Below are 27,781 nucleotides of genomic sequence, written 5' to 3'. Positions count from 1 at the left end.
AAAACTGTACATGAGGGGCTGGAGAGACGGCTCAGAGGTTAAGAGCGCTGGCTGCCCTTCCCAAGGTCCTGAGTTCAATTCCCAGCAACCACATGGTGGCTCACAACCATCTGTAATTTGATCTGGCGCCCTCTTCTGCTGGTGTGTAAGCAGAATACTGTATACATAATAAATAAATAAATCTTTAAAAAAAAAAAAAAAAAAAAACTGTACATGAGGTCTGTTCAGACCGCTTACATATTAGGCTAAACTAAACCCCATTAGGGGCTATGTCTGACCACTGAACTTAAGTCATCTTTAAATGATCACACTACCTGGATTTCAGGTGAACTTTCAGTATAGCACAAGTTGAAGATTCCTCTCACGGTGACTAAATGCTAGCATATCACAGTCCTGTGGTGGGGGTAACTTACTCCTTTGGATAAGGTTTGCACGTGCCATTCCATCCTTCCATTCAGATAAGCTGGAAGGTTAGTGCTGTGACACACCAGTCCCAGGTCTGTCCCAGGGTTGGCTGATAGATGGTGGTCGAATTTCTGTAACACCTTCCCACTGAGTCATGGCTGGACTCTGTGGCCTACAGTCCCAGAGGCTGGGACAGGAGGAGAGCATGGCATCAGCATCCGCTTGGCATTTGCAGCATAATGTAAATGGCACCACAGGGCAAGACAGCAACTGCCATGACGGAAAAGGTTTCCCTTCCTCTTCTGAGAAAACCATGGATGACATCAAGGGGGTAGGGGAGAACCATCTAATCCCAACTACCTCCCAAAGGCCCATGGGTGCTATCACGGGGGGTGGGGGAGAATCATCTAATCCCAACTACCTCCCAAAGGCCCATGGGTGCCATCACGGGGGGTCATCTAATCCTAACTACCTCCCAAAGGCCCATGGATGCCATCACGGGGGGGGGGGGGGTGTATCATCTAATCCTAACTACCTCCCAAAGGCCCATCTCCAAAAGCCATCACGCTATGACTTTAGGGATTAAATTCCCAACATATTAACTCTGAGAAACACCCAAACCAGCATTGCAGCTGAGTGCAGAGGTCCAAATTTTCCAGTACACAGGGGAGTGCCCCTACACAGGGTAGGGGCAAGCCTTGATTCCAGCTAAAAGTAAAACTGCAAGCTTAAGGGTATTTAAACATGTATGTATGTATGATTGTTTGTTTGTTTGTTTGTTTGTTTGTTTGAGATAGGATTTCTCTATACAGCCCTGGCTGACCTGGAACCTGCTATGTAGACCAGACTAGTCTTGAACTCATGGAGATCTGCCTGTCTCTGTCTCTTGAGTGCTATGATTAAAGGAATGCAACGTCCATGCCCAGCTAATGCTTACTTTTTAATTGACACAGTAACTGTATATATTTGTGGGGTAACCTCTTTGATTTTACATATAGGAAGCGAGTTACCCCAGGCCTGTGGCTAGGTTATAGCTCTGTGGTAAAGTACTTCCTGGCATGCATAAGACTCTGGGTAAAATCCCTAGTACAGGAAAAATCGAAACAAACAACAAAAACTTCCCATGTCTGCATGACTGCTAAGAAACCACAGCAAACCAGTGAGTCAGTGACAACCAAATATCAAAACTGCAAAGAAGTCACTCAAAAATTATTGACCAAAAAAAGCATTCAGATTGGGATGTGGTAGAGGTCCCTGCTTCCTCACCGTGTTCAGCTTCCCTCATTACAGCATCTTTACCTGTTCCTTCTGCTCCAGATCCCTGGTGAGGATCAAAAGCCCAGGGCAATGACCGCTCCTAGAGTGCTTGGAGTTCAGATTGGGAACTAAGAAAGCAAACAAACCACAGCCAACATCTGCCATACAGATAGAAGTGTGTGTGTGTGTGTGTGTGTGTGTGTGTGTGTGTGTGTGTGTGTGTGTGTGTGTGCGCGCGCGCGCCTTTGAAACATAATACAACACTTGACAAGTGACATTTAATAGTTTGTGCATTTCTACATCTGGGGCAGGTGGCCTCCGGGAGCTGAGAGCATCTCCTGGCTAATCAATGAGGAAAAAAAAAGCGTCACCTTTACTCCTCCTGGCTGACAACCAGCAGAGGGGAAAGGCACTTAGTCCTGTGGCTGTAAGGATGCACACACACTCTGCCAATGGCCTGAGATGCTGGAACGGACACTTGCCTGGCCACGTCTCCAAGAGAGAACACTACCTAACCAGGTTCCTTACCGCCTTTGTGAGCTCGTGTTGAATGCACTGCTTAACTGTGGCCAGGCTCCTGACACACACAAAAAAAATTACGACAACGAACGTTATTCTATACGCCCGAGGTCAGGTTACACAGCAAGAGAGGCAGGACGCACCCGTCTAAGGAAAACCAGTGTATTGTAAACAGGATAAAAGGCACTGGGAAGCCCCACTTACCACAGGCTAGTGGGTCCCCAGATCATCAGAGAGCTGGATGACCTACCAGCAGCCCTGAGTGAGGGAAAGAAAATTCCTGATTAACCCCCTTACCTGTGCACAGGGCTAGGGCAAAGGTCTTGCTTTTTATTTTTCTAAACGATCCCCATGGTTCTCTGGCATTCAGAGGGACCACACCACAGCTTCTAGGAGGAGCCCTCTCCTGACAAGAGATGGTCTCTGGTGTCTCCTGGAGCAGGCAGCTGTCTATATGGCGCTCTTGGAAAGAGTGCAAGTCTAAGGAAAGGAGGCCTGACTTGGGACTGAATGAGGAATGTCAGTCAGGGTGCTTAAGAGTCATGCCTTGGGCCTGGGGAGTATGGCTTCATGGTAGAGTACCAGCATGCACAAGGCCCTGAGTCTGATCCCTAGCACTGGGGGGTGGAGGGTGGGAGGGGAGGCACTATCAATTCATTCATTACAAATCCTTACTGTTAGTTATTATATCTTAATAAAGAAGGAAACAGGCAAAAAAAAAAAAAAAAAAAAAAAGAGGGGCAGGACGCAATAAGCCAAGCTGAGGAAGGAACAATTAGCTGCAGTGGAATCTGTTTAAAATATTTTATGCTCCATTTAAAATGGAGGTAGAATTTCATAATTGCTTACTACAGCTAGCACAGTAGAGATCCTGACAGCAAAAGTAGCTACCACAGTTAATCTTCCATTCTATTGGGCATGATAAATTTAATTCAGTAGTTATACACATCTTGATTGGCTTTGAAAATTATAAATTTATAAACTCAAGTTCCAGTTGCTTTTGGGATACTATCCTACAAGGACTCCAATGTACAGTACGGCTCATTAAGGAAGGGAAAGGCTCAGTTGCCTTTAGCCTACTGGCTATGGGTGAGATAGGACCTCTGTTGGTCTTTTCTGTGTTGAACACAGATTGCAAGCCCAGTGCCACTTTGAGATCTTTGGCAGCAGTTAACTCTGCAGCTCAGACACGATTGAGCCTGTATGAGGAGTATTCAGAGACGGGTAATACCTGGGGGGCACTCACCAACCTAAGACAGAGCACCTGTGTGGCCTGGGCAGGCGTCTCCATGACGGGTAAGGTGACCTGCTGACGTCCCAAGCAACCCAAGTCAGAAGCTCATTTTTTTTTTTTTGGTTTTTCGAGACAGGGTTTCTCTGTGTAGCTTTGCGCCTTTCCTGGGACTCACTTGGTAGCCCAGGCTGGCCTCGAACTCACAGAGATCTGCCTGGCTCTGCCTCCCGAGTGCTGGGATTAAAGGCGTGCGCCACCACCGCCCGGCCAGAAGCTCATTTTTTAATAAAAGGGGGACCTATAGGGCTAACTGTTTTTGGGTAACTGTTGCCTTGCTTGCTGACCTTGACCTTGATATCCTCCCTATGTTAATTCCCTGCCAAGTTCCACCCTCCTGAATGCTTAAGGAAGTTCCTTGTCTGTGTATCCTGAATAATGGGTGTTAACAGCTTAGATGCAAGATTGTAAAACATCAGTATCGAACTTCTGCCCTCCGGGGTTCTCCCATTGTGCTGTAAGCCTGCATTTAAGACCTCCTACCCCTTCAAGAAATGACATTCAGCATTTAAAAAAAAATGGAGGAAGAGCAGACATCTATAATCGAGGCAACAGGAAGGTAGGAGCAGGAGCTCAGGATCATCCTCAGCTACATGATGAGTTTAAGGGCAGCCTGGGCTACATGATGCCCTGTGAAGGTCAAGAGAGTTGAGGCAAGAGAAGGCCATAAGTAATCCTTCAAAGGATTATGGGCAGCTGCTTAACATTAAGAGAAAAATATCTATAGTGATGAAATATGAGAAGGCTATGCTGAGAAACACTGTCATCTCAGATACAATCACCTACAGGTCAGTTATAGCAATCATCCTGATAAAAGAACAGAAAGATATTCAAAGCTATGCATGGAAATCAGAGGGGAACACTGTAGCACACCTGTGTCCAGCCCAAATAGCCTCAGGAAATACCTGATATCTCAAGTCTTTTCTAAGTGAAAGGACAGGAACAATGGTTGTTAATAGTACTTTATTCAGTATTGTTTTTAGTAAGCATACAAAACATTTTCACATGCACACCACTCAACTTGTGTGACTTGCTGCCCCATTTCTGTCTGCTACCCCACCAACTTGTCAACACTTCCCCCACTTTTCAGGTCCTCTGTGTGCTGTGTATCCGCCCGCCTCTGCATGTGTGTGCCCGCCTGTGCATGTATGTTTAGGTCAGTCACAGGAAAACTTGAAAGTTATTCTGTCCTTCCACTGAGGGTCCCAGGGACTGAACAATCCCAGGTTGTGAGGCTTGCATGCCAAGTGCAGAGCCATCTTGTCAACCCCTAAAACTCATCTCTTTATAAAGCACCCAACCTCTAGTACTTTGTTATAGCAATAGAAAATGGACCAAACACTAAGAAACAAATACTCCAAAACCATTTAATTCTAGGAAGCTAGTTTAATAAATAAGGAACCCCAAAGTCTTCAAAGATGCACCAAAAATGAAATGAATAATCAGTCCCGTCATTATTCATGGGAAAATTAAAAAGAAAAAAGGGAGAAGAAACAGAGGTTGATAACCATTCTTTTCACAGAGGTAAATACTGTTTTAATGACTCAATGTCACTGAAAGTTTAGACTAGGAAAGAGGAAAATAGGAGTCCACATTTGCTTTATACAGTGCTGGGAAGTCAATTACCTGTCACACTGTTCAAGAGTGGCTTGCTAAAACGTTGAAGAAATGAAAGACTTCATCTTTGTCATAGACGGCCACTTCAGTGGAACACTCTGTGCACATGACAGGGTGATAGATCTCCTCCACGTCTGTCTCCACGGGACCTTCAGGGTTAGACCTCATCTTCTTAGCACCCCACTTTTTCTTCCTGTTTTCTGGATTCTTGTATCTTAGAACCTCCTCTCTGTTGACAGAACAATTCATCACAAACATTGCTCTGTACTGAGTCTTGTAGGATTCATGCCTAGAAGGAGAACGAAAAGGAGAGTTTGGATTTAATAGTAGTCATTTTAGATCACATCTGAGAACACCTACATCAACAGCCACCAAAATAAAGATGGGGATTAAATTTGAAAGAGTCAGCCAGGCATTGGTGGCGCACGCCTTTAATCCCAGCACTCGGGAGGCAGAGGCAGGCGGATCTCTGTGAGTTCGAGGCCAGCCTGGTCTATAGAGTGAGATCCAGAACAGGCACCAAAACTACACAGAGAAACCCTGTCTCAAAAAAACAAAAAAAAAAAAAACAAAAAACTTTGAGTCATTTATTTACTTATTTCTTTGAGACACACCTACAAAAGCTAACCTAGAACTCACAATCCTCCTGTCTCAACCTTTCAAGTAATGAGAATGCAGGCATGCACTGTCATTCCATGGAGAAATATATTTCTTAAATGGAATGTAAGGTTGGGCACAGTGGCACACACCTTAGATTCCAGCACTCTAAGGAGGCAGAGACAGAGGGGTCTCTGTGAGTTCATGGCCAGCCTGATCTACATAGTTCTAGGACAACCAGGGCTACATAGAAACTCTGCCTCAAAAATAAATAGAAGATAGATAGATAGATAGATAGATAGATAGATAGATAGATAGATAGATAGATAGATAGATAGACAGATAAACAGACAAATAAATAAATGAAAACATATTGCTGGGCTGGGAATATAGTTCAATGGTAAAGCATGCCCAAAGTCTTGAGGTTTGATCTCCAGCACTGAAAAAATTAATTTTTTTAGAGAGGATCTCACTATGTATCCCTGACTGGCCTGGAACTCCATATGTAAACCAAGCTGGTCTCATACTCACAGAGATTTGCCTGCTTCTGCCTCCTGATTACCAGGCTCAAAGGCATGTGCCACCATGCCTGGCACCAGCCCTGAAGCTTTTAAAATTTGTTTTCTCCTTTTGAGACAGGTTCTCACTACGTTTCCCTGGCTGGCCTGGAACTCTCAGAGGCCCACCTGAAAGAGACCACCGTACTCACGGACCGCAGATTAGGCATAAACCACACAGAAACACCTGTTTTCACAGAGAGATCCTTTATTAAGTGGGGAAGAAAAGTTAAAGTGGCTGCTTTCTGACTCAGGCAGCAAATGAGCGTGCAGGTGTGATGTTTAAGAGGCGGAAAAGGGAGGTCTGTGTTAGAATGGGCTAGGACACAGTGGTGTATCTTGACTGGGCGTGTTAATTAGGTGAACCAAAGGAAGCTTTTGATTACTGGACTTCAATACTTTGATAGCTGGTCCTTGGTGGTCAGTCTCAGGAGGAGGAAGTGGCCAAATAAGGGGACAGCCCTTAGTGGCTAGCTTTAGGGACGTCACCTAAACAGTAACGGTTTCTAGATAGGCAGAGGGAACGGAGAAGGGCAAGGCCTGCCAGAGCCACATGCTCCAGCGGACTAGTGGCTGACACTTCAACAAAAGTCAGAAACACTTAATGTTCTGTCTAGAATTATTTGAGGTTTGTATTGTTTTGTATAAAAAAAAAAAAAAAAAAAGTTTAGGCCCCAGAGAAGCTAGGTAACAAGGAGGACCCTAAGAGGGACACATGGATTATCTTGGGAAGGGGAAATAGATGAGATTTCCTGGGTAAACTGGGGGAAGGGGGGGTATGGAGGGGTGGGAACATAATGGATCAGGATGGCCGAGTTGGGGGAGGGACAGAGAGGGAGAGCAATGAAAGAGATATCTTGATGGAGGGACATTATAGGGTTAGGCAGAAACCTGGTACCAGGGAAACTCCCAGGAATCCACAAGGATGACCCCAGCTAAGACTCCTAGCAATAGTGGAGAGGGTGCCTGAACTGGTCTTTTCCTGTAATCAAATGGTGACTACCCTAATTGTCGTTATAGACCTTTCATCCAGTAACTGATGGAAGCAGACACAGAGAACCACAGTCAAGCACTGGGCTGAACTCCAGGAGCCCAGTTGAAGAGTAGGAGGAGGGATTATATTAGCCTTTAATCTCAGCACTCGGGAGGCAGAGGCAGGCAGATCTCGGAGTTCAAGGCCAGCCTGGGCTACAAAGCAAGTTCCAGGACAGCCAGGGATATACAACAGAGAGAAACCCTGTCTCCAAAAAAAAAAAAAAAAAATAGATTTATTGTATTTTTTTTTTTTTTTGGTTTTTCGAGACAGGGTTTCTCTGTGTAGCTTTGCGCCTTTCCTGGAGCTCACTTGGTAGCCCAGGCTGGCCTCGAACTCACAGAGATCCGCCTGCCTCTGCCTCCCGAGTGCTGGGATTAAAGGCGTGCGCCACCACCGCCCGGCTGATTTATTGTATTTTTATATGTACAACTGTTTTGCCTGTATGTATGTACACCACATGCATGCCTGATGCTTGCAGGGGTTAGAAGAAGGTGCTGGATACTGAGCTGCCCTCTGGGTGCTCAGAACCAAACCTGAGTTCTTACAGATGTGTTTATTTATCGTGTATTGAGTGTTCTGCCAGCATGTATGCCTGCAGGCCAGAAGAGGGCGCCAGACCTCATTACAGATGGGTGTGGGCCACCATGTTTGCTGGGAACTGAACTCAGGGCCTCTGCAGCCAGTGCTCTGGACTGCTGAGCCATCTCTCTCCAGCCCATTCTTGTTTCTGAGGCAGGTCCTCACTTTGTAGCTGAGAGCAGTCTTAAACCTATAGCAATCATCCTGTTTGAACCTGCAAGTACTGGGATTATAGACCAGCAGAGGTTTGAATTACTATTAGTGAATAATTGCACTAATAATAGCTTTTTTTTTTTTTTTTGGCTTTTCAAGACAGGGTTTCTTTGTATATCCCTGGCTGTCCTGGAACTCACTCTGTAGACCAGGCTGGCCTCAAACTCACAGAGATCCACCTGCCTCCGCCTCCCAAATGCTGGTATTAAAGATGTGCCTCTCCTCACCCGGCAATAACTATTAACAACTGTTATTTTTAAAAACTGTCCCTTGTGCTCGATTCAATTCAACAGCACATATATTAAAACTGAAACAATACAAAGAAAATTAGCATGCCCCTGTGCAAGGATGACATTAAATTTTTTTTCTGAGACAGAATTTCTCTGTGTAGCTCTGCAGCCCAGGCTGGCCTTGAACTCACAGAGCTCCTCCTGCCTCTGCCTCCCAAGTGCTGGGATCAAGGGGTGCACCAACCCTGCCTTGCTCTCGCTCCTGTGTTTTAAGCATCACACTACCAGAGAGATGAACTTTTAGCAAACCCACTCTGTTCTTCAGATTCCTGTAACTGTATCCTATGTTACAGTTACTACTTTTCTACATTTTGGTCAAATAAATGTTTACATAAACAGCAACAACAAATTCTGACTTAAGCAAAGGCCCATCAAACTGTTTTGGTTCCGGGAAAGGCTTGTTGGAGGGTGGGGGTTCGCTCGTTTGGGGGCATGTGGTATGTTTACCTCTGTCCCTTACCTCTGGCAATCAAGGCACAGTGTAGTCATGCAGGCAGGACAATTCAAAACGGCATCACTGTTTGGAACCGGCTGCTGTTTCTGATGTGGTCTCCGCAATCCAAAGGCATGATAACTAAAACAGAAAAGTAAATTTGAGAAGGAAAAATACATTAACCAACCAAATCCTGGTTTCTAATATCACTGTCCAGAAAACGGAATCAGTACTCAGAGAAATGACTAGTTACTTTATTATTATTGTTTATATTTTTGATCTGTTTTTCTTTATGGATATGAATGTCTTATCTTCATGTAGCTAAGTGCACTACATGCATGCCTGGTGCCCTGGGAGGTCAGAATAAGGTGTGATATCTCCAGGAACTGAGAGTCACCATGTGGGCGCTAGAAACCAAACTCAGTGCTCTTAACCGATGAGCCGTTTCTCCAGCACCAGAAATGGGTAATTCTAGGGATCTGGTTTACAAGATCTATCTAAAACACCTTGGAGAAGCAGAAAGTTAAAAAAAAAAAAAAAAAAAAAAAGTGCTCAAAAATAAAAAAAAAATAAAATAAAATAAAATTTCAAGGTGACAGAGCCTAACTCCTTAAGTCTGGACTGCACACAGTAATTTTCTTTCAAAGTAGACAGTATGGTGGGAAGTGGTAGTCAATGCTTGAAATCCCAGCACCAGAGACAGAAGCAGGGGGATCCAGAGTTCAAGGTCAGTATGAGCTAAAATGAGATGTGTCTCATAAAAACCAAACCTGACAACAAACCAAAATCCATAATATCAGTGTGATTGTGAGGAAATCTCAGGTGAATTCTAACAGGAAACTAACTCTTTCTCACAGCTGGCCATGATTCAAAATACTTAAGAGACCAAAAACAAGGAAAATCTAAGAAACTATTTTTACATTTGTAGTCACAAACTTAAGCCAGGCGCTGGTGGCCTTTCACTCCAGCACTCAGGAGGCAGAGGCAGGCAGATCTCTGAGTTCAAGGCCAGCCTGGGCTACAGAGTGAGTTCCAGGACAGCCAGAGCTATACAGAGAAACCCTGTCCCCTGTCTGAAAAAACTTAAATTGGCCAGGCAAGGTGTCCCACACCTGTATTCCTAGCAGTAGAGACAACAGCAGGAGATTACTAATTAAGCCTGGACTATATATACCGTGAGCTCCAGAGCAGCCTGGGGGAGGGGCACGGCACAGCTGGGGAGACGCTTGGTAAAGCACCTGCTGTGCAAAGTTTAAGGCCTGAGCTAAGAGCCCAAAGCCACATAAAGAGCAGGCACACAGGTACGGGCCACATTGCTCTCCAGGATAGCAGGATGGAGACAGGCACGGGCCACTGGAGCTCAGCCAAGCAGAGCTCTGGGTTCAGTAGAGACTGTTACAAAAACTGAAGACAGAGGAGCTGGTAAGATGGCTTACCAGGTAAAGGCGCTTGCGACTGACATGACAACCAGAGTTCCACCTGGAGAACTACATGATGGAAACAGAACTGACTCCCAGAAGCTGTCCTCTAACCTCCACAAGGATGCCTTGCCATGCATGCACACAGCAATACTAAATCTTAAATAAACAAATGTAAAGTAAAATAAATTTGGAAAGCTAAGGCAGGAAGAACAAAAGCTCCCAATGCCAGCCTGAGCTACACAGTAAATCCCAGGCCAAACCATGCTTCCTCGGAGATCCTGACCCCAAAACAAAATAAAGGAAGTTTCAGGAAGTAAACAGCAGGGGGGCGCTGGAGGAAGCAGCACAGGCATAAATCCGAACCAGGAAAGGACAGGGAAAGAACTGGAGCTAAGGGTGTGTACAGAGATCCCACAGCAACATCAACCCTCCAGACCTGGAAAACAGCCAGCCATCCCCATCTGGATTGAAGCACAGCCTCCTAGGCACCGAGTGTAGCTCAGCAGCGTAGTGCCTGCCTAGCATGTACAACAGCATAAACTCAATCTCCAGCACCACACACACACACACACAAGCACACAAGAAGTTCATACACAGAATTACCATGCGATCCTCCAAGGCTCCTCCTATAACCAAAAACACACAAGTAGAGACTCAAACAAACATCTGTACACTATGGTGATATTTTATTTGTACTGAAATGTGATTTTAATTGTATGTTAATAAATAAAGTTGCCCGGGGGTCAGAGCTATTAGCAAGCCATAGGAAAGCAGGGCAGTGGTGGCGTACGCTTATAATCCCGGCACTTGGTAGGCAGAGCTAGGTAAGCCTCTGTGTGTTCAGGGATACAGCCAGCATTGGAGACACATGCCTTTAAGACCTGGAGGGCTGTACTTACAGGCAGTGATGAAGCAGTCACGTGTTTGGGTTTACAATCAATGAGAAGGCAGAACAGAAAGACTATATAAAGACAAACAGACAGGAAGTAGTTCTCTTTCGGAGAGGTCTATTGGCTTAAGAGGCTAGCAGCAGGCGGTAAGGCTCTTAGCTCTGTTCTCTTGGCTTTCTTCTTTGCATTGGTTCTGTGTTTCTTATTTAATAAGACGGTTGGTTACATCTACAGTATACCAGTGTTGCCAACACTACTACAGTCAAAAGGTACTTAGAACACAAACATCCTTTGGTGGGCATCTGGATAAAAAAGTCAAGGTATACACATGCAATGGCACCGCTCAGAGTACTGGGCTACAGTGCAGACGAGCCTGGACAGCACTGTGCTCTTGAGCCTGCAAACTGATGCAAACTTTTAATCTCAGAACTCGGGACTAAAAAACAAAATAACAAAAAACATTTGGGAGGCAGAGGTAGACAGATCTCTGAGTATTCAAGGCCAGCCTGGGCTACATAGTGAGTTCCAAGACATCAAAAAATAAAATTAACAATTTAGATGCTAAAACTCTGCTCTCAAAATAATTTAAAATTATAAAATAAGCCTGGTGGTACATACTCATAATCCTGGCATTTGGGAGGCCAGGAGTAGCCCTGGGACTTCAAGGCCAGTCTGGGACAGACCCTGTCTCCATAAACAAAAAAACTTTAAAAAAAAAAGTTTTAACATGTCTATTAGGGAAAAGTTAGTTTGGAAAGACCAAAATACAAACCAACCAACCACTGAAGTTAGTTTTATAATCAGGCCTGCTGGTACAGGCCCCATAACCCTGCTTCTGATATAGCTGAGGCAGGAGGACTGCAAGCTCCAGGCCCGCTGGGCTACAGAGTTTCTCTCTAGCTCCCGCCGCCAAGTCCCAGAGCCCACTTATAAAATAAACACACAGACTCTTACATTATTTAAACTGCTTGGCCATTAGCTCAGGCCTGTCATTGTCTAGCTCTTACTCTTATATTTAACCCATTCCTATTAATCTTTACTTTGCCACGTGGCTCGTGGCTTACCGGTCCTTTACATCTTCCTTGTCCTGGAGGCGGCTCCAGGCAGTCTCCCCTCTCCTTCCTGTTTCCTTTTTTCTCCTCTCTGTTAGTCCCGCCTATACTTCCTGGCCACTGGCCAATGAGTGTTTATTTATACAGAGCGATATCCACAGCAAGTGATTTCAAGACCAGCCTGAACAACTTAATGAGACCTTGTTTTAAAAAGCAAAAAGCCAGGGCTGGAGAGATGGCTTAATAGCTAAGAGCATTGGGTGCTCTTCCAGAGGTCCTGAGTTCAATTCCCAACCATGACATGATGGATGGCTCACAACCATCAATAGTGGGATCGGATACCCTCTTCTGGCATAAAGGCATCCATGCAGATAGAGCACTCATATACATAAAATAAATAAATAAAATCTTTAAAAAAAAGCAAAAAGAAGGTTAAGGATAGAGATCCGTGACACAACACTTGCCCAGTATGCTCAAGAGCCTATGTTCAAACAATTCCTAGTACCATGGGGTGGTGGCAAAAGGGAAGGCCAGGCATGGTGGCACATAACTCTAATCCCAGCACTTATGAGGTTGAGGAGGGATTGCTGTGCAGAGCAACATACATGAGTCCCAGGCCAGCCAGGGCTGCATAGCAAGACCCTGTCTCACAAGAGCAATTCTTAAATGAAGAGACTGACTATGACAGTTTAGATCCATCAATAACTCAACAATTAACTGTTGTGGTGACACAAACTTGTAACTCCAGACAGCATCTGGAAGGTGGAGGCAGCAAGATCAGGAGTTTAAGGCCAGCCCAACTACATACTAAGTTTTGAAGCAGCAGGGGCTACATGAGAATCTATTTTAAAAATAAAGAAAAATTCAGCCAGGTATGATGGAACAGACCTTTAATCCCAGGCAGAGGCAAGCGGATCTGAGTTCAAGGCCAGCCTGGTCCATGGTCCACAGTGTGAGTTCCAGGACAGTCAGGGCTAGACAGACAAACACTGTCTTGCAAATAAATAAGTAAATAGATAAATAAATAAACAAACAAATGAATGAATAAATAATCAATTACCTGACTAAAATCTGCTGGTTATTTTCAAACAAGCTATTCAAGTTTTTGTCCTCAAATTGTTTTTGAAGTGTTTGTGTGAAAATAAATACAAATACAGTAAACTATGAAAGCAGGGAAAAAGCACTCTTTCTCTAAAGATTACAGATTTAAATTCTTACCCCCTTCTTTGTGCATCAACCCAGGCTTGGTCTCTGTTGTCTTTCTCAGGGTCATACAGCAGTTCATCATTTGTTGGGATCCTTCGCTGTTTCTTCTTCTTTTTCTTGGTCACGTGTGCTAATTTTTAAAAGGTTGAGAATATGGATCAGAATCATGTTTAAAGTTTACAACTCTTTTTTTTTTTTTTGGAGCTGAGGATGAAACCCAGGGCCTTGAGCTTGTAGGCAAGCGCTCTACCATTGAGCTAAATCCCCAACCCTGAAGTTTACAAGTCTTGAATATAAAATGACTCCTGATTCCCATACTGTGTATTTATTCTATTTACATTATCTTTTAAAAGGATGTCTAAAGCCTTCCTTTAGCCAGCAATCCCAACTCTCGGGAGGTCGAGGCAAGAGACCTACCATGCCTGGACTACACAGTGAGTCCCAGGCCACCCTGGCAACAAATACAAAACCTTACCCCAAAAAACATTCCATGAAATTAAATAAATACAGCTATTCTTCAAATAAGAGTTTTGTCCAATTAAGACACTAAATTAAAAACAGAGGAGGCGTGGTGGGGCACGCCTGTAATCCCAGCACTCCTGAAGCAGAAGCAGGTGAATCTTTGTGAGTTCAAGGCCAGCCTCGTCTAGAGAGATAGTTCCAGGACAGCCAGCGCTGTCTCAAATGTTGGAGCTTTACCCAGCTGGTCCGCATAGAGGATGATTGGCCCACGGGCCTGGGTACCAGGTGTCTGAGATGGTCTGCACTTGGCTGTGCTGGGGGAGGAGGTCTTTTGCTCCACCCCTTGGCGTCTCTATAAAAACCCTGGGGCAGAGACAGTCGGGGCCCGTTGGAAAAGGTTCCAGGCCCTCTTGAGGCTATCCTGTGTTTTCTTTTTCTCTCCCCTCTATGCTTCTAACTAATATTTCCTGATGCTTCTACTCAAGAGTACTCTGGGGAAATGTCAGGGGTGAGGGATGGCCCCCTACACTCAAAAACTTAACAAGATAGAGGAGGCCAAAAGGCTAAGTTCAAAATAATGAAAATTCAGTCTCAAAAACCCATTTAAAACTAACTGGGCATGGTGACACACGTTTGTAATCCCAGTGCCTGGGAGACAGAGGCAATGGGATCATGAACTGCCACCAAGCCTGACCCCTGAGTTCAATGCCTGGGACTCACCTGGTGCCAGAGAGAACTGACTCTCACAGGTCGTCTTCTACAGCCACACAGGAGTTGCAGAATGGACTCCCATAAACACACACATATTGTTTGTTTGGTTTGGTTTTTCAGGACAGAGTTTCTCTGTGTAGCCCTGGCTGTCCTGGAACTCCCTCTGTAGCCCAGGCTGGCCTCGAACTCACAGAGATCCACCTGTCTCTGCCTCCCGAGTGTTGGGACTAAAGGCAGGCACCACCACAGCCAGGCCAGAATAATTTTTCAATTAAATAAAAAGAATGCCAGAATGTGCTTTGGGCCTTGTGTAGCCTGAGCCTCAAACTCACTATGTAGCCTAAGATGATGCTAAACTTCTGAGACCCCTCCCTGCCTTCACTTCGCAAACACTAGGATTATGGGTGTGCACTCAGTTTTATCACTACTGGGAATCACCTTTGGGGCTTTGTGTACACCAGGCAAGCAGTCCTATAGACTGAGCTCCATTCTTAGCCCTAGGAACCACTCCTCACATATAAGCTCGCCACAGCTCTCAAACAAAGACTCAGGCCAGCCTGGGCTGCAGAGTGAGTTCTAGGTCAGATGGGGATACACTCTGAGACCATCTCTCAAATAAACACTAAAATCAGAACAAAAAATATTTAAAACTGAAATGGTAATTCTTTTAAGGTTTATTGCTTTTTATTTTATGTATATGAGTGTTTTGCCTAAATGTATGCAAATACACTCCATGAATGCTTAATGCTTGCTGAGGCCAAAAAGCAGGTCCTCTGGAACTGGAGTTACGGATAGCTGTGAGAGTTAATGCGAGTTCTGGGAACTGAACCCAGGCCCCCTACAAGAACAGCGTGTGCTCTGAACCTCTGGACCATCTCTCTAGCCCAGCGTTTCTCAACCTGTGGGTTGCGACCACTGCTCTAGCCCCTTGCCTAACATTCTTGAGGACCCAAAGTACTTAAAACAAAACAAAAAGGCAGACTTCTAAAACTATGCTCTTAGGCAGGTGTGGTCCTTTAATCCCAGCCCTGTAGGGTGGAGGATAGTAGGGCAGGACAGAGGCAGCCGGGTCTCTGTGAGCTGGAGGCCAGCCTGATATATGTAACAAATAGGTGGAGGTCAACATAAAAACCTAAGAGCCAGATGGTGGTGGCACACATCCCTGAAGGGGATCTCTGAGTTCAAGATCAGCCTGATCTACAGAACAAGTTCCAGGACAGCCAAGGGCTACAGAGAAACGCTATCTTGAAAATGGGGAGAAAAAAAAAATATATATATATATATATATATATATATGTGTGTGTGTATGTGTATGTATACACTCACACCCATACACATATTTATATATACGCATGTATGTGTGCATGTATATAAACATGCATGTCCACACATAAATACATAAATATTTTATTTATATATATATATATATCGCCAGATATGGTGGCAAATGCCTTTAATCCAGTGGTTCTCAACCTTCCTAATACTTTGATCCTTTAATACAGTAATACAGTTCCTCATGTTGTGGTGATCCCAACCATAAAATTATTTTCATTGCTACTTCATAACTGTAATTTTGTTACTGTATGAGTTATACTGTAAATATCTGATAAGCAGGATGTATTTGCAGCTACAAAATGAACATAATTAAAGCACAGTGATTAATTACAAAAACAATATGTAATTATATATTGTGGAATATTTAAATTACAAATAAACAAAATTTCGTCTTGAAGCATGGTGTAGCAAGGGTAACAATCTTAAAATAACAACAGTAAACTACACTGCTACATTTTGCGACAGTGTGTATAAAAAGCTAACCTCAGTGCAAAGGTTAAGACTGCTGCTTGCTCACCAGATCAGAAATTCTCAGGGCAGTCTTTGCAAGAGCACAGTCTGCTTCTGTATTCAGATTTGATAACCAGTAAGCTGGAACACCTGTTTCACAAAGATATGTTGTTGGAAATGGAAGAAGGCGCAACTCAGTCTCAGAGAAAAGAGGAAATGACTGCAGACACTCGATCCAGAATTCTGTAATGGCATCGTAGAGAAGTCAGTTCTCACTGCATGGCTGTTTAAGTTCAGTGAATTCCTCTTGTGCTGTCTCAGGAATACCTTCAACCCGACTGTGAATGGACTTTTGGCAGAGGCTAATGGGTGTCTGGTACATTTGGAAAAGATGATGAAATTTCATGTGCAAGTGTTCTTTCACAGAAACTATCATCCTAATCCTTCTGTCTGGTTCACTGTCATGTTCCTCAAAGAAGGCAGCTTAGGTAGGCAACCTGTGAATTCTATTATCATCTTTTTTTTTTTTTTTTTTTTTTTTTTTTTGCCAAAGCTAAATTTTCATTTGGAATGATCGGATCTTTTCAGACAAATCCAGGCATGCTGCATTTGGTCCTTGCAGTGATAAATTTACTTCATTCAAGATGGCAAAGATGTCGACCTAGTAAGCTGTTTTCTGCAATTCATTTTCATCACTGAAAAGTGCTTCCAACTGTGGTCTTGCTTTCTGAGGGGGCTGGAGAGGTGGCCTAGCGGTTAAGAGCACTAGCTGCTCTTCCAGAGGTCCTGAGTTCAATTCCTAGCACCCACATGGTGGCTCACAACCATTTGTAACGGAATCTGATGCCCTCCTCTTCTGGTGTGCATGAAGATAGAGCATTCATGTACATAAAATACATAAGTAAATAAGTCTAAAAAAAATTGAGTTCATCACGAAGCTCAAAAACACGTTTTAAAACTTTTCCGCTGGACAACCAGAGCTTTGTTCAGAGTATCCAACTCCCTGCAGCTGTAAAAACAGTTGACTGTCTAAAGTGCTCTCACATTGACAAACTGACAGAACTTACGACGTTTGCCATGACTTCTTGTAACCCGTGCGGCAGCATCTTCACTGCTGATATTTGCCTGTGAATCACACAGTGAGGCCCGATGACTGTGGTGCCTCACTGAGCACCACACTGAAGTCCAGATCAGCACCCTAGCACAGCTGGAGCACCGTCTGTGCCAACACCACAAACCCTTTCCCAAGAGATCTCCCGCTCTTTCAGAAATGAACCGTGTCAAATACTTCACGTGCAGTGGTTGTTGATTCAAGAGCTTTGCAAAAAAAGACACTCATCTCTAACGTCGCCATCATTAATATACCTCCTATAAACCAGTAACTGTGAACAGTTTGCAATGTCTGTGGATTCAGCGAGCTGGATAGTAAATAATGGAGCAGAGCAGATTGATTTCCTGGATTCCCTGATCAAGAATACCAGCAGACATGCCATCCATTCTTCTGCAGACAGTGTTCTTAGATAAGGACACTGCATTAATCATGCAACAAGGTCATCTCCAATCATAACTTGGACACTGTCTTTGGCCACGGGCAACAGTAAATCCTCAGCAACAGTGTGAGATGTCATAGCTGTGGTGAGTCTGAGTGCCACCAAACATGAAGCTTCAATGGCTGCTCTATTTTGTTTGTGGTATTTGCCACCAGTGTCAATTTTGGCTTTCCTTTTTTGGGGGGTTTCTTTTGAGACAAAGTTTCTCTGTGCAGTCATGGCTGTCCTGGAACTCGCTCTGTAGCCCAGGCTGGCCTGGAACTCACAGAGATCCACCTGCCTCTACTTTCCAAGTGCTGGGATTAAAGGCGTGCACCACCACCGCCTGACAAGTCTTGCTTTCTTGAGTCCATCAGCTTTGCTTCTAAATTAGTTGGTATCCTTGCTGGCAGAGCTCAGAGGCTCACTATCAAAATGGCGTTTAGTTTGTTTGGCTTCATAGACTTTGCTAATAGAACTTCACAACAAATAACACATTGTGAGTTCTAAATTTCTGCTGTAATTACCATACTGTAAAAAAAATCTTCACTACGGTTTCTTAACATTTTTCTGTACATAATCCATTGTCATAGGATGGTTTTCTAATGAAAACAATATATAACAATAGTTTTTATAAGACAAAAGATGATACATAGCATATTTCAGTCAATGCAGTTCATTAAAATTTCCTATGACTGGCCAGGCATAGTGGTGCACACCTTTAATCCCAGCACTTGGGAGGCAAAGGCAGGTGTATCTCTGTAAGGTTAAGCCCAGCCCGGTCTACAGAGTGAGTTTCAGGACAGCTAGAGATGTTATGCAGAGAAGCCCTGTCTCGGAAAAAAAAAAAAAAAAAAAAAAAAAAAAAAAATTCCTATGATTTACCATTCTGTTTTTTGTTGTTTTGTTGTTACATACCTGTTACTATCTACTATCAATAGGGGGGCAGTATTCACATCAACCACAGCAGAATATAAAAGACCGATCAGCAGCCAGATAAAGTTCCCATGGTACAGATTGTTTTCTTGCAGTAGTTGATGGTTTTACATTTACCCAGTAATTACAATTCATCCAGTGTAGTTTTACTCCCAATACTGCTGCTTTCGGCACTCAGCTGCTCTCTACACATGTGCCATGGGTCTACACAAGTGCATCACTGCACCAAACCTGCCGCACACACCTTCGTTTGTTAGGGTGTATGTGAAGGGTTGGTACTCACATGTGGTGTATCTGCATGTGGGCAGACTACAGAAAGCAGACAGAGGAGCAGGGTCTCAGTTCCTAAGAACACTGGAAACAGTGTTTTCTGATGGTCTCAGATGACCCCTGTGAAAGGGGTCATAACCCCCATGGTGAGAACTGCTGTTGTAAATGCACACATCTGCACCCCCTGCCTTTCTCACTAACCAATTCTGCACCTCCATCAACAACATACAATGTCTTTCTTTTTTTTTTTCTTTTGAGACCGGGTCTTACTGCGTAGCTCTGGCTGGCCTACCTCTGCCTCCCTGAGTGCTGGGACTAAAGATGTAGCCACCACACTTGGCTTAGTCTATAGTTTCTTAAAAATAAACTTTAAATAGAGGAGCTGGAGAGATGGCTCAGCAGTTAAGAGCACTGGCTGCTGTTCCAGAGGACCCAGGTTTGGCCAGGGGACCAGGTTTGATTTCCAGCACCCACATGGTGGCTCACAAACATCTCTAACTACAGTTCTGGGGAATCTAACATCCTCTCCAGGCCTCCAAAGGCACCAGGCATGCACATGGTGCACAGCTATACATGCAGGCCAAATACCCATTAACATAAGATTAAAAAAATAAATAAAACTCAGATGAAAAAGCTAGTATCAAGTAACTGCTAAGGCAGATATTATTCATAAAATGCACTGCTAAACAAAAAGATACTCACCTGCTTTGTCTTCATCCTCAGAATCCGAATCAAAATAAATGTCGTCATAGTACTTTGCGGTAACTCCTCCACCACTCCCAACTCCTGAGGAAGTCCCTACCAAACCAGAAGACAGTTTACAAACTACACCACATCTGATCCCCAAGAAAACAAAAGGCCTCCACATATATCTCCATCACCTCAAATAGCATTAATTTATTCACAATCTCATTTGTGTGTCAATATGTTTATTGGTTTATCTGTGTCCTATGCACAAATAGGGAATTACTCCTTGACGAGTTTTCCAATTAGGAGAAAATCACTCTTTCTCCCCAAAAATCCAATTAAAATTTAAATGCCGTATTTCCAGGTTTTCAGCATATATATTCTATATACCTTTTTTTTTAATTTAAAAAGCTGAGTATTTATTTCGCTTTCTGACTCTGTGCTTGTGCCTTCAACACCTTCACAACCATTTTCTGCTCCTCAATAAGGAAAGCCCGCTTGATCCTGTCGCGGACACACTTGGCACACACGGACCCACCGTAGGCCCTGCTGACATGCTTCTTGGTCTTAGACATCCTCATAAGGACTTTCGGTCTCACAGCACGAACCCCTCGAAGCCTGCCTGGGCACACACCGCATGCCGATTTAGGTGCTTTTCCAACCTCTTGGTATAAAGGTAAACAATCCTGTTGCCAGGGGTTCGAGACAGCCTAGTTTTGTTAGAGGCTGTGCTGTAGGAAAGCCTACGACGGTATGTCAAACGCTGGACCATCCTGAGTGCCTCTAAGCACCGTCCCCGGAAGAGGAAAAGGAAAGGGCGGCTTCTATATACCTTTGAATTCACAATACAAATAGCTGTGGGGAATAGGAAAGGGATGTCTTGCTTCAAGGGGCATCAGACAAGACGATGGACCAAGAGCAAACTTCCTCTCTCCAGCTTGTCTTCACATGCCTGTGTCCCTGACTCTTCTCTGCTTCAATTACATCTTTCAGTTCTTAAGTTATAACACAACATGAAAACCAGTTCTGACCAGTCCTACTTATACAAACCAATTTTTGGGTCAAGTAAATTATACATAAAGAGCTAAAAAGAAATATGTTTATTATTCACTACAAAGAGACAGGCATTTGCAGTGACATGCCATTAAACCTGCCATCAAACCCTAAAAATGTTTTGTATGCTGTGGTTGTCTGGTTTGTTTTTGAGACAGGGTTTCTCTGTGTAGCCCTGGCTGTTCTGGAACTCACTGTGTAGACCAGGCTAGCCTCAAACTCAGAGATCTGCCTGTCTCTGCCTCTTGAGTGCTGGAATTAAAGGTGTGCGCCACTACGCCTGGCATGTGTTCAACACTACAAAAGGAAATAATGCATGTACTTGCTACTAAATAGTATCTTTCCAATAACACATGACACATGTCAGTCATTAGCAAAAACCCTGGTAGAGACTGTCAAGCACATTCATTCCTTCATTTAGTAAGTGCTGTATTAATCAGACCCATTCATGCAGATCTGCCACCAGCTACTCCGGAGGCAGAGGCAGAAGGATCATGTAGGCTACAGTGAGTTCAAGACCAGACTGAGTAACTTGGCCAGACCCTGTCTCAAAATTTTAAGAGGCTGGGCTGTAACTTGGTGGTAGAACATTTGCCTAGTAAACACAAGACCCAGCTTTACCCCCATCACCACCCATCATTCATATGCTTCACGCACGCACGCACGCACGCACACACGCACGCACGCACGCACATGCACACACAAACAGTGATTCTTGAGTACCTGTCCCCATAGAGGATAATTTATCCTCCATTGTTTTGATGGTAGAGTTTAGTTCGGCTTCCATTTCCTTTTCAAATTCGTCTTCACTAGATGACTCACTTTCTCCAGTAAGACATTCCCGGATGAGTTTTCGTTTTTGGTCAGGAGTTCCATGTAAAAGCACATCCACTTCATCTTCAGAACTAGCATACATTTAAAGCACAGGGAATATGAATATTAAAATATTTTTTAATTTATTTACTTTATGTATATAAGAGCTTTATCTGCATGTATGCTTTTATGCCAGAATAGGGCATCAGATACCACTATAGATGGTTGTGAGGCACCATGTGGTTGCTGGGAATTGAACCCAGGACCTCTCTGGAAGAGCAACCGCTGAGCCATTTCTCCAACCCTGAATATTAAAAATATTAAAATCAAGGCTGGGATGTGGCATAGTGGTAGAGCACTCACGTAGCATGTGCAAGGCCCTAGGTTTGAAGTGTAGCATCACAAAACAAAATAAAATCACTTAAAACTTCTATCATCTTACTGCTCAACAGCAAATATAAGTTTTACAAATTTACATCTGACATACCTATCACATTACATATAGCAATGATCATTAGTAGGCAATACATCAGCTAATCCTTCCAATTTTCAGAGGTTTTGTTCTGGTTTTTTTTTTTGTTGTTGTTGTTGGTGGTTGGTTGGTTTTGGTTTTTCGAGACAAGATTCCTATGTAGTCCTGCAACTCATCTGTAGACCAGGCTGGCCTCAAATTCAGAGATCCACCTGCCTCTGCCTCCTGAGTGCTGAAATTAAAGGTGTGCACCACCACTGCCTGGCTTCTTCTTTCCCGTGTGTGTGTGTGTGTGTGTGTGTGTGTGTGTGTGTGTGTGTGTGTTCCTGCTTGTACATATATCTGTGCATCAACTGTGTTGCCTGGTGCCCACAGAGGCCAGAAAAGGGCACTGGATCCCCTAGAACTGGAGTTACAGTTAGATGGTTGTGAGCTGCCTTGTGGGTGCTGGGAATCGAACCCAGGTCCTCTAGAAGAGCAGCCAATACTCTTAACCACTGAGCCATCTTTCCATCCCTCTTTCCAACCTCTTGTATTATCACACTGCTTTCCAATACTTGTACCAAGTCATAATTCTATCAACTAATTAAAGCTTACTACACAGAACTGAGTTTTACTTAGACAAAATATATATGCAATTAATATAGTTAATATATCAACATAAAATATAAAGCAATTAAATATAATTTAAAAGACACAGTGCTCCAGAAACTGTAAAAGGAGAAAACTATGTACAATGATTATTTTTTCCTGGTGCTGGTAACTGAACCCAAGGCTTCATGCAGACTAGGCAGCTGCTCTACCCCTGAGCTACATCGCTAGCCCCATGAAACTTACGCTACATTCCCAATTCTCCTGAACAGTTTCTGTCCATTTATATTGCCTTCTGTGATTAGTTTCCTTTCAACAGAATTATAATAGAATTAAATCAGAAATTAGGAGGAATAAAACAACAAAAATGAATTAAGTTGGGGCCAGCAAGATAGCTCATCGGCAGGTACCTGTCACCAAGTCTGTGATGACCTGAATTCAATCCCTAGGACCCACATGCCACATACACAAATTTAAGGAAAAAATGTTATTTAAAATATTTAAATTAATTAAGTCAGATGTGGTGGTGAGAACCTATAATCCCACACTTAGGAGGCCAAGGATGAAGAGTTCAAGAGCATCATCAGCTGCACAATGGAGTCAAAGCCGGCCCTGGGCTACCGCAGACCCTGTCTCAAACAAGAACAAATTAAATGTCTAAGACCTTTCTAATACAATATGAAGAGCATACACGATAATAAGGATGAGGCTGTAACTGAGTTGGAAGAGTGCTTGCCTGGCAGGCACAAGGCTGGATCTGAGCACCAGCATCACATAAAACACTTGAGAAATGGAAGCAGGAGGATCAGAAGTCACTAGCCTGGGATATATGAGATGCTGTATCAATAATAATAGCAGATTCTTCATAAGCAGAATATTCCTGACTTCTGTTTTCTTTTTCTTTTTTTGTTGTTTTTTGAGACAGGGTTTCTCTGTGTAACAGCCCTGGCTGTCCTGAAACTCACTCTGTAGACCAGGCTGGCCTTGAACTCACAGAGATCCACCTGCCTCTGCCTCTCAAGTGCTGGGACTAAAGGGTATATCAACCACCGCCGCCCAGCTTGACTTTTGTTTTCTTACTGAACAATGCTTTTTAAGGCTCCACCAGAAAGTTAATCAGAAAAATGCAATTCACTCCAGTGAATTTTGCTGATGACTACAGGAAGGTTGCTTGTCTGTCTGCCTGTTTGAGACAGGGTTTCACCGTGCAGCCTAACTGCCCTAAATTTACAGAGCCTCCCAAGAGCCAGGATTAAAAGCAAGTGCCACCACACCTGACAATGGCTAAGGTTTTAACCAGAATCTATTCCCAAGAAAATGCCTTAAATTGGCCAGCATGCTAGACTCCCCTATTACTCCCACCGTCACAACTATTTTCACTTAACTCCACCTCCAGCAACATATGTCAAGGATGCCCTGACCTCAAAACTGTCTCCTGTCTCTACTCCCTCTCATCCATCCTACCAGCAGAATGCACTCCTAAAGGATTCTCATCACGTCACCACCCAACTCAGGCGCCAGTTCTCTGAGCATTCAAAACAGCCTTCCACAACGTGGCTCCAACCTACCTTCCCACCTGAATGCTCACTACAAAAACCCTCTATGTCCCTACCCAAAAGGCCAGTACTGCTCAGGCCAGAAGACTGTTCCTATGCTCTAGTCTGACCAAAATATAAAGCGCATATTATTTGCCAGGTGGTGGTGGCACACAACTTTAATCCCAGCACAGGGGAGGCAGAGGCAGGCAGATCTCTGAGTTCGAGGCCAGCCTGATCTACAAAGTGAGTTCCAGGACAGCCAGAGCTACACAGAGAAACCCTGTCTCAAAAAAGAACAAAAAATAAAAACTAAAAACAGCATCAAGAGGGGAGCTAGATACGATGGTGCACCCCTGTAATCCCAACACTTAGGAGGCAGGAAGGGAAAAAAGAGCTAATGTGGTGACACACACCTATAAGGCAGGAAGACTGCAGAAGTCTGAGGCCAGCCTGACACATGAGGACCAAGAGCAGAGAGGAAGGAGAACAGCATTCTTGCCGGCAGTAAACGGGATCCTTGTACTCCCATGTTCTGTATCTTCGCTGTTTTCAGTGTTCACATCATGTCTGCTGTTATGTGTGCAAGTGCATTTGGAAGGCAGAAGACAACTTTGAGAAACTGCTTCTTGCCTTTTGCCTTGTAGAGGAAGGGTCTTTCTTGTTTCTGGCAGTATATGACAGGTTAGCTGTCCTCAAGCCTCTGATGGCATCCATCTCCACTTGTCCCATCTCACCACAAAAGTGCTGGGATTAAAAACAGAGGACTACCACACCCAGCTTCTTACATGAGTTCAGGGGCTAGAACTCAGGTCCTCAGGCTCGCACAGCAAGTGCTATTACAAGCTAAACCGTCTTCCCAGGGGGCATGCCGTCATTTTCTGCAGTGGTTCTCAACCCATGTCCACGACCCCCTTGTGAGTCACATATCAGATATCCTGCATATACATATTTACAGTATGCTTTATAACAGCAAAATTATAAAGTAGCAATTGCAGCAAGAAGATTTAATAGAATCATTGTATCTACCATTAGAATAAAATAGTTGTTTTTCATTGTATCTAAGGTAAACTTCAAAATGAATAGTTGCTTTCTAGGAGTACTTTGACGTTGAAGAAATCATTGTGGAAAACAGTGAGGTTTGCTGCTATCTATAGGGTTGTCTTTCTGAAGGAGCTTTAGAGCCTTTGCATGGCTTTGGTCACAAGATGCTCCGGGCACACCTGGATACCTCGGATTACTGCGCACTGCAAACAGTACACAGTAAGGACTAAAGGGGCCCAGGTGTGATGTTTTCTTCAGAAGGACATGTGATTTTAGATCAGGGGCTTCGGGTGGGGAACTTGTTTTACTCAAAAAACCAACTTCTGTGTAACAGTCAATAAATACATCTTCGTACAGTGATTCAGGGCTCAGTTCATAGAAACTGCTCCTCCCTGCTGCCAGAAAGCCTAAAATTCATCTTGGAGTGACCTTCTTTCTTTGACCAACCCACAACACAGAGCACCCAGACAGCAACGAAATAATTTTATGGCTGAGGGTCACCACAACATGAAGAGCCATATTAAAGGGTCCCTGCATTAGGAAGGTTGAGAACCACTGTTCTAGAATCTAGGTTAATAGAGGAGTAAACAAGCCAGGGGTGTGTGTGTGTGTGTGTGTGTGTGTGTGTGTGTCTTTAACACCAGCACTTGGAAGCAAAAGCAAGTGGATCTCTGAATTCAAGGCCAACCTGGTCTACAGAATGAGTTCCAGGCCAGGCAGAGCTACACAATGAGACCGTGTCTCAAAACTAAAATTTAAATTAAAAAAAAAAAAAGAAACATATAGATAAAAATATCCTGGGTTTAATACTCAGCCAAGGTTAAAAGGTGGGAGGAGACAGATGTGTGTAAGTAAAAACACTCCAAGTTCCCTCAAGTAGGATTAAATACTCCCTTTCCAAAAGTAGCACAGAACTTCATCTGTGCCTATCAGAGGTCATCTACGATGGCCTTCGCAGACACGCACTTCATTCCCCGTTGTAAGACACGGCAATGGAAGACAAGAACTTTGTATTTATCTCTATCACAACCCAAAAGGACTCCCCGCTCAGTATTCCGTTGTTTCTATTTGACAGTCCTCCCGATGAGTTCTTCCTGCTAAGGCCCGTGGCCCGCCCTCACCAGTTGGTTCCACGCTCGTCTCTCCACTGACAGACGCGAAGCCGAGAGCCGACTTGCCTTCAGTCACAGTGCTAGGGAGCGGTAGGCAGCAGGGCTCCATCTGAGGACTTACGCCCGGGGCCCCCGAGATTCCGGAACACCCCTTCTTCCCGCACTGCTGTCCATCCTGGCTCCCCAGAGGCTGAGCAGCCTCCCCAGGCACCCCGGGGCTCCTACGAGCCAAGCGGGCGGCGCGGCGCCCAGGCTCGGCCGGCGCGGCGAGCGCGACGGCCTCGGCCAAGGCCGGGCGGACCCCGCGGGGCGGCGGCCCACCTGCTCAGAGCCGGCTCCTCGTCGCTCGGCTCTTCCACCGCGTAGGGGTCGTAGTCGTCCTGGAGCCGGTTCATGGCGGCCTAAGGGAGCCTGCGGGGACCACGGACGGTCCCCGGGTCTGCGTACTCCGCGGGCTCCTTCCCTAAAGCGTCCCGAGACTCGACTTCCGCTCGTAACCCCGAGTCCTTCCGGTGCGCCTGCGCAGGCCTTCCGAAGCTGCCAAGCGGGGACGGGATCACGTCGGTACCTTGCGTTTTCCTTTCCGCAGAAAACAGAAGTTGTCTTTGGTTTTTGGTTTTTGGTTTGTTTGTTTTTGGAGACAGGGTTTCTCTGTGTAGCTTTGGAGCCTGTCCTGGAACTCACTCTGTAGCCCAGGCTGGCCCCGAACTCACAGAGATCCCCCTGCCTCTGCCTCCCGAGTGCTGGGATTAAAGGCGTGCGCCACCACTGCCCGGCCAGCAGTTGTCTTTTTATGGATTTTCGTTGTTGCTGCTTTAGGTTTTGAGACGGTCTCACTGGGCTCACTGACCTGAAACTCGCCGTGTAGCCCAGGCTGACTTCGCTCCGCCCACCTTGGCCTGCGGAGCGCTGAGATTACAGTTGTGTGCCACCATCCAGTCTGATTTCTTTCTTCCAAGTTGTTATCTTGGCCTTTCCCCCCAGGTTTTTATTAGGCTTAGTGATTGTGTGCAAATAAATGATAGACCTCAGAAAAATACCATGGAAAAAAACCTATTTTCTATAAGTACTTGAACATTACAAGGGTGAATCTCCTAGAGTTGAATCCTGCGAGGATGAGTTCCATCCGCTGGCGGAAACGACCAGCTAGAAGTTCTTTTTGGCCCAGAGCCTGTGAGCCCCTGGGTGGCCCCGGACCTCGAAGATAGGTTTTCACCTCCCTTCTGGTTTCCAGACTTGACCCTCCATCAACAGCAAGCCCCGCCCCTCCACCCTCCAGCTTTAGCGGGCGGAGTCTTACTTAGGGGACAACGCGCGCGTCCCCACCACGTCACCACAGAGGCGTGGTGCATGTAAATGACATGCACGCAGAGGATGCCGGTTCCCCGCACGTAGACTTCCCACGCCGTAGATGAATA

General features: G+C 44.7%; 1 protein-coding gene, 1 non-coding gene and 1 pseudogene across 2 annotated transcripts; 1 reads left to right on the top strand and 2 right to left on the bottom strand.

Annotated features, from left to right (window-relative positions):
- Window positions 1–4,418: 4,418 nt before the first annotated feature.
- Window positions 4,419–27,687, bottom strand: Eapp (E2F associated phosphoprotein). Its single transcript, XM_006975278.4, has 6 exons — window positions 26,685–27,687; window positions 21,520–21,701; window positions 19,759–19,854; window positions 13,376–13,493; window positions 8,822–8,935; window positions 4,419–5,378 (listed from the first exon to the last, which is right to left on the bottom strand). The coding sequence occupies exons 1-6, from the start codon at window positions 26,756–26,758 to the stop codon at window positions 5,111–5,113; spliced, it is 852 nt and encodes a 283-aa protein (XP_006975340.1). The 5' UTR covers window positions 26,759–27,687; the 3' UTR covers window positions 4,419–5,110.
- On the top strand, window positions 8,344–8,454 carry LOC121822665 (U6 spliceosomal RNA). Its single transcript, XR_006063833.1, has one exon. It is a non-coding gene; the product is annotated as a U6 spliceosomal RNA (small nuclear RNA).
- LOC102923160 (large ribosomal subunit protein eL34 pseudogene) lies at window positions 20,135–20,815 on the bottom strand (annotated as a pseudogene).
- Window positions 27,688–27,781: the final 94 nt, after the last annotated feature.

This window comes from Peromyscus maniculatus, chromosome 14, assembly GCF_049852395.1.
Source record: "Peromyscus maniculatus bairdii isolate BWxNUB_F1_BW_parent chromosome 14, HU_Pman_BW_mat_3.1, whole genome shotgun sequence".
Classification (NCBI taxonomy): Eukaryota; Metazoa; Chordata; class Mammalia; order Rodentia; family Cricetidae; genus Peromyscus; species Peromyscus maniculatus.
The sequence above is the reverse complement of the archived record's forward strand: the minus strand, read 5'-3'. Positions and strand labels throughout refer to the sequence as shown.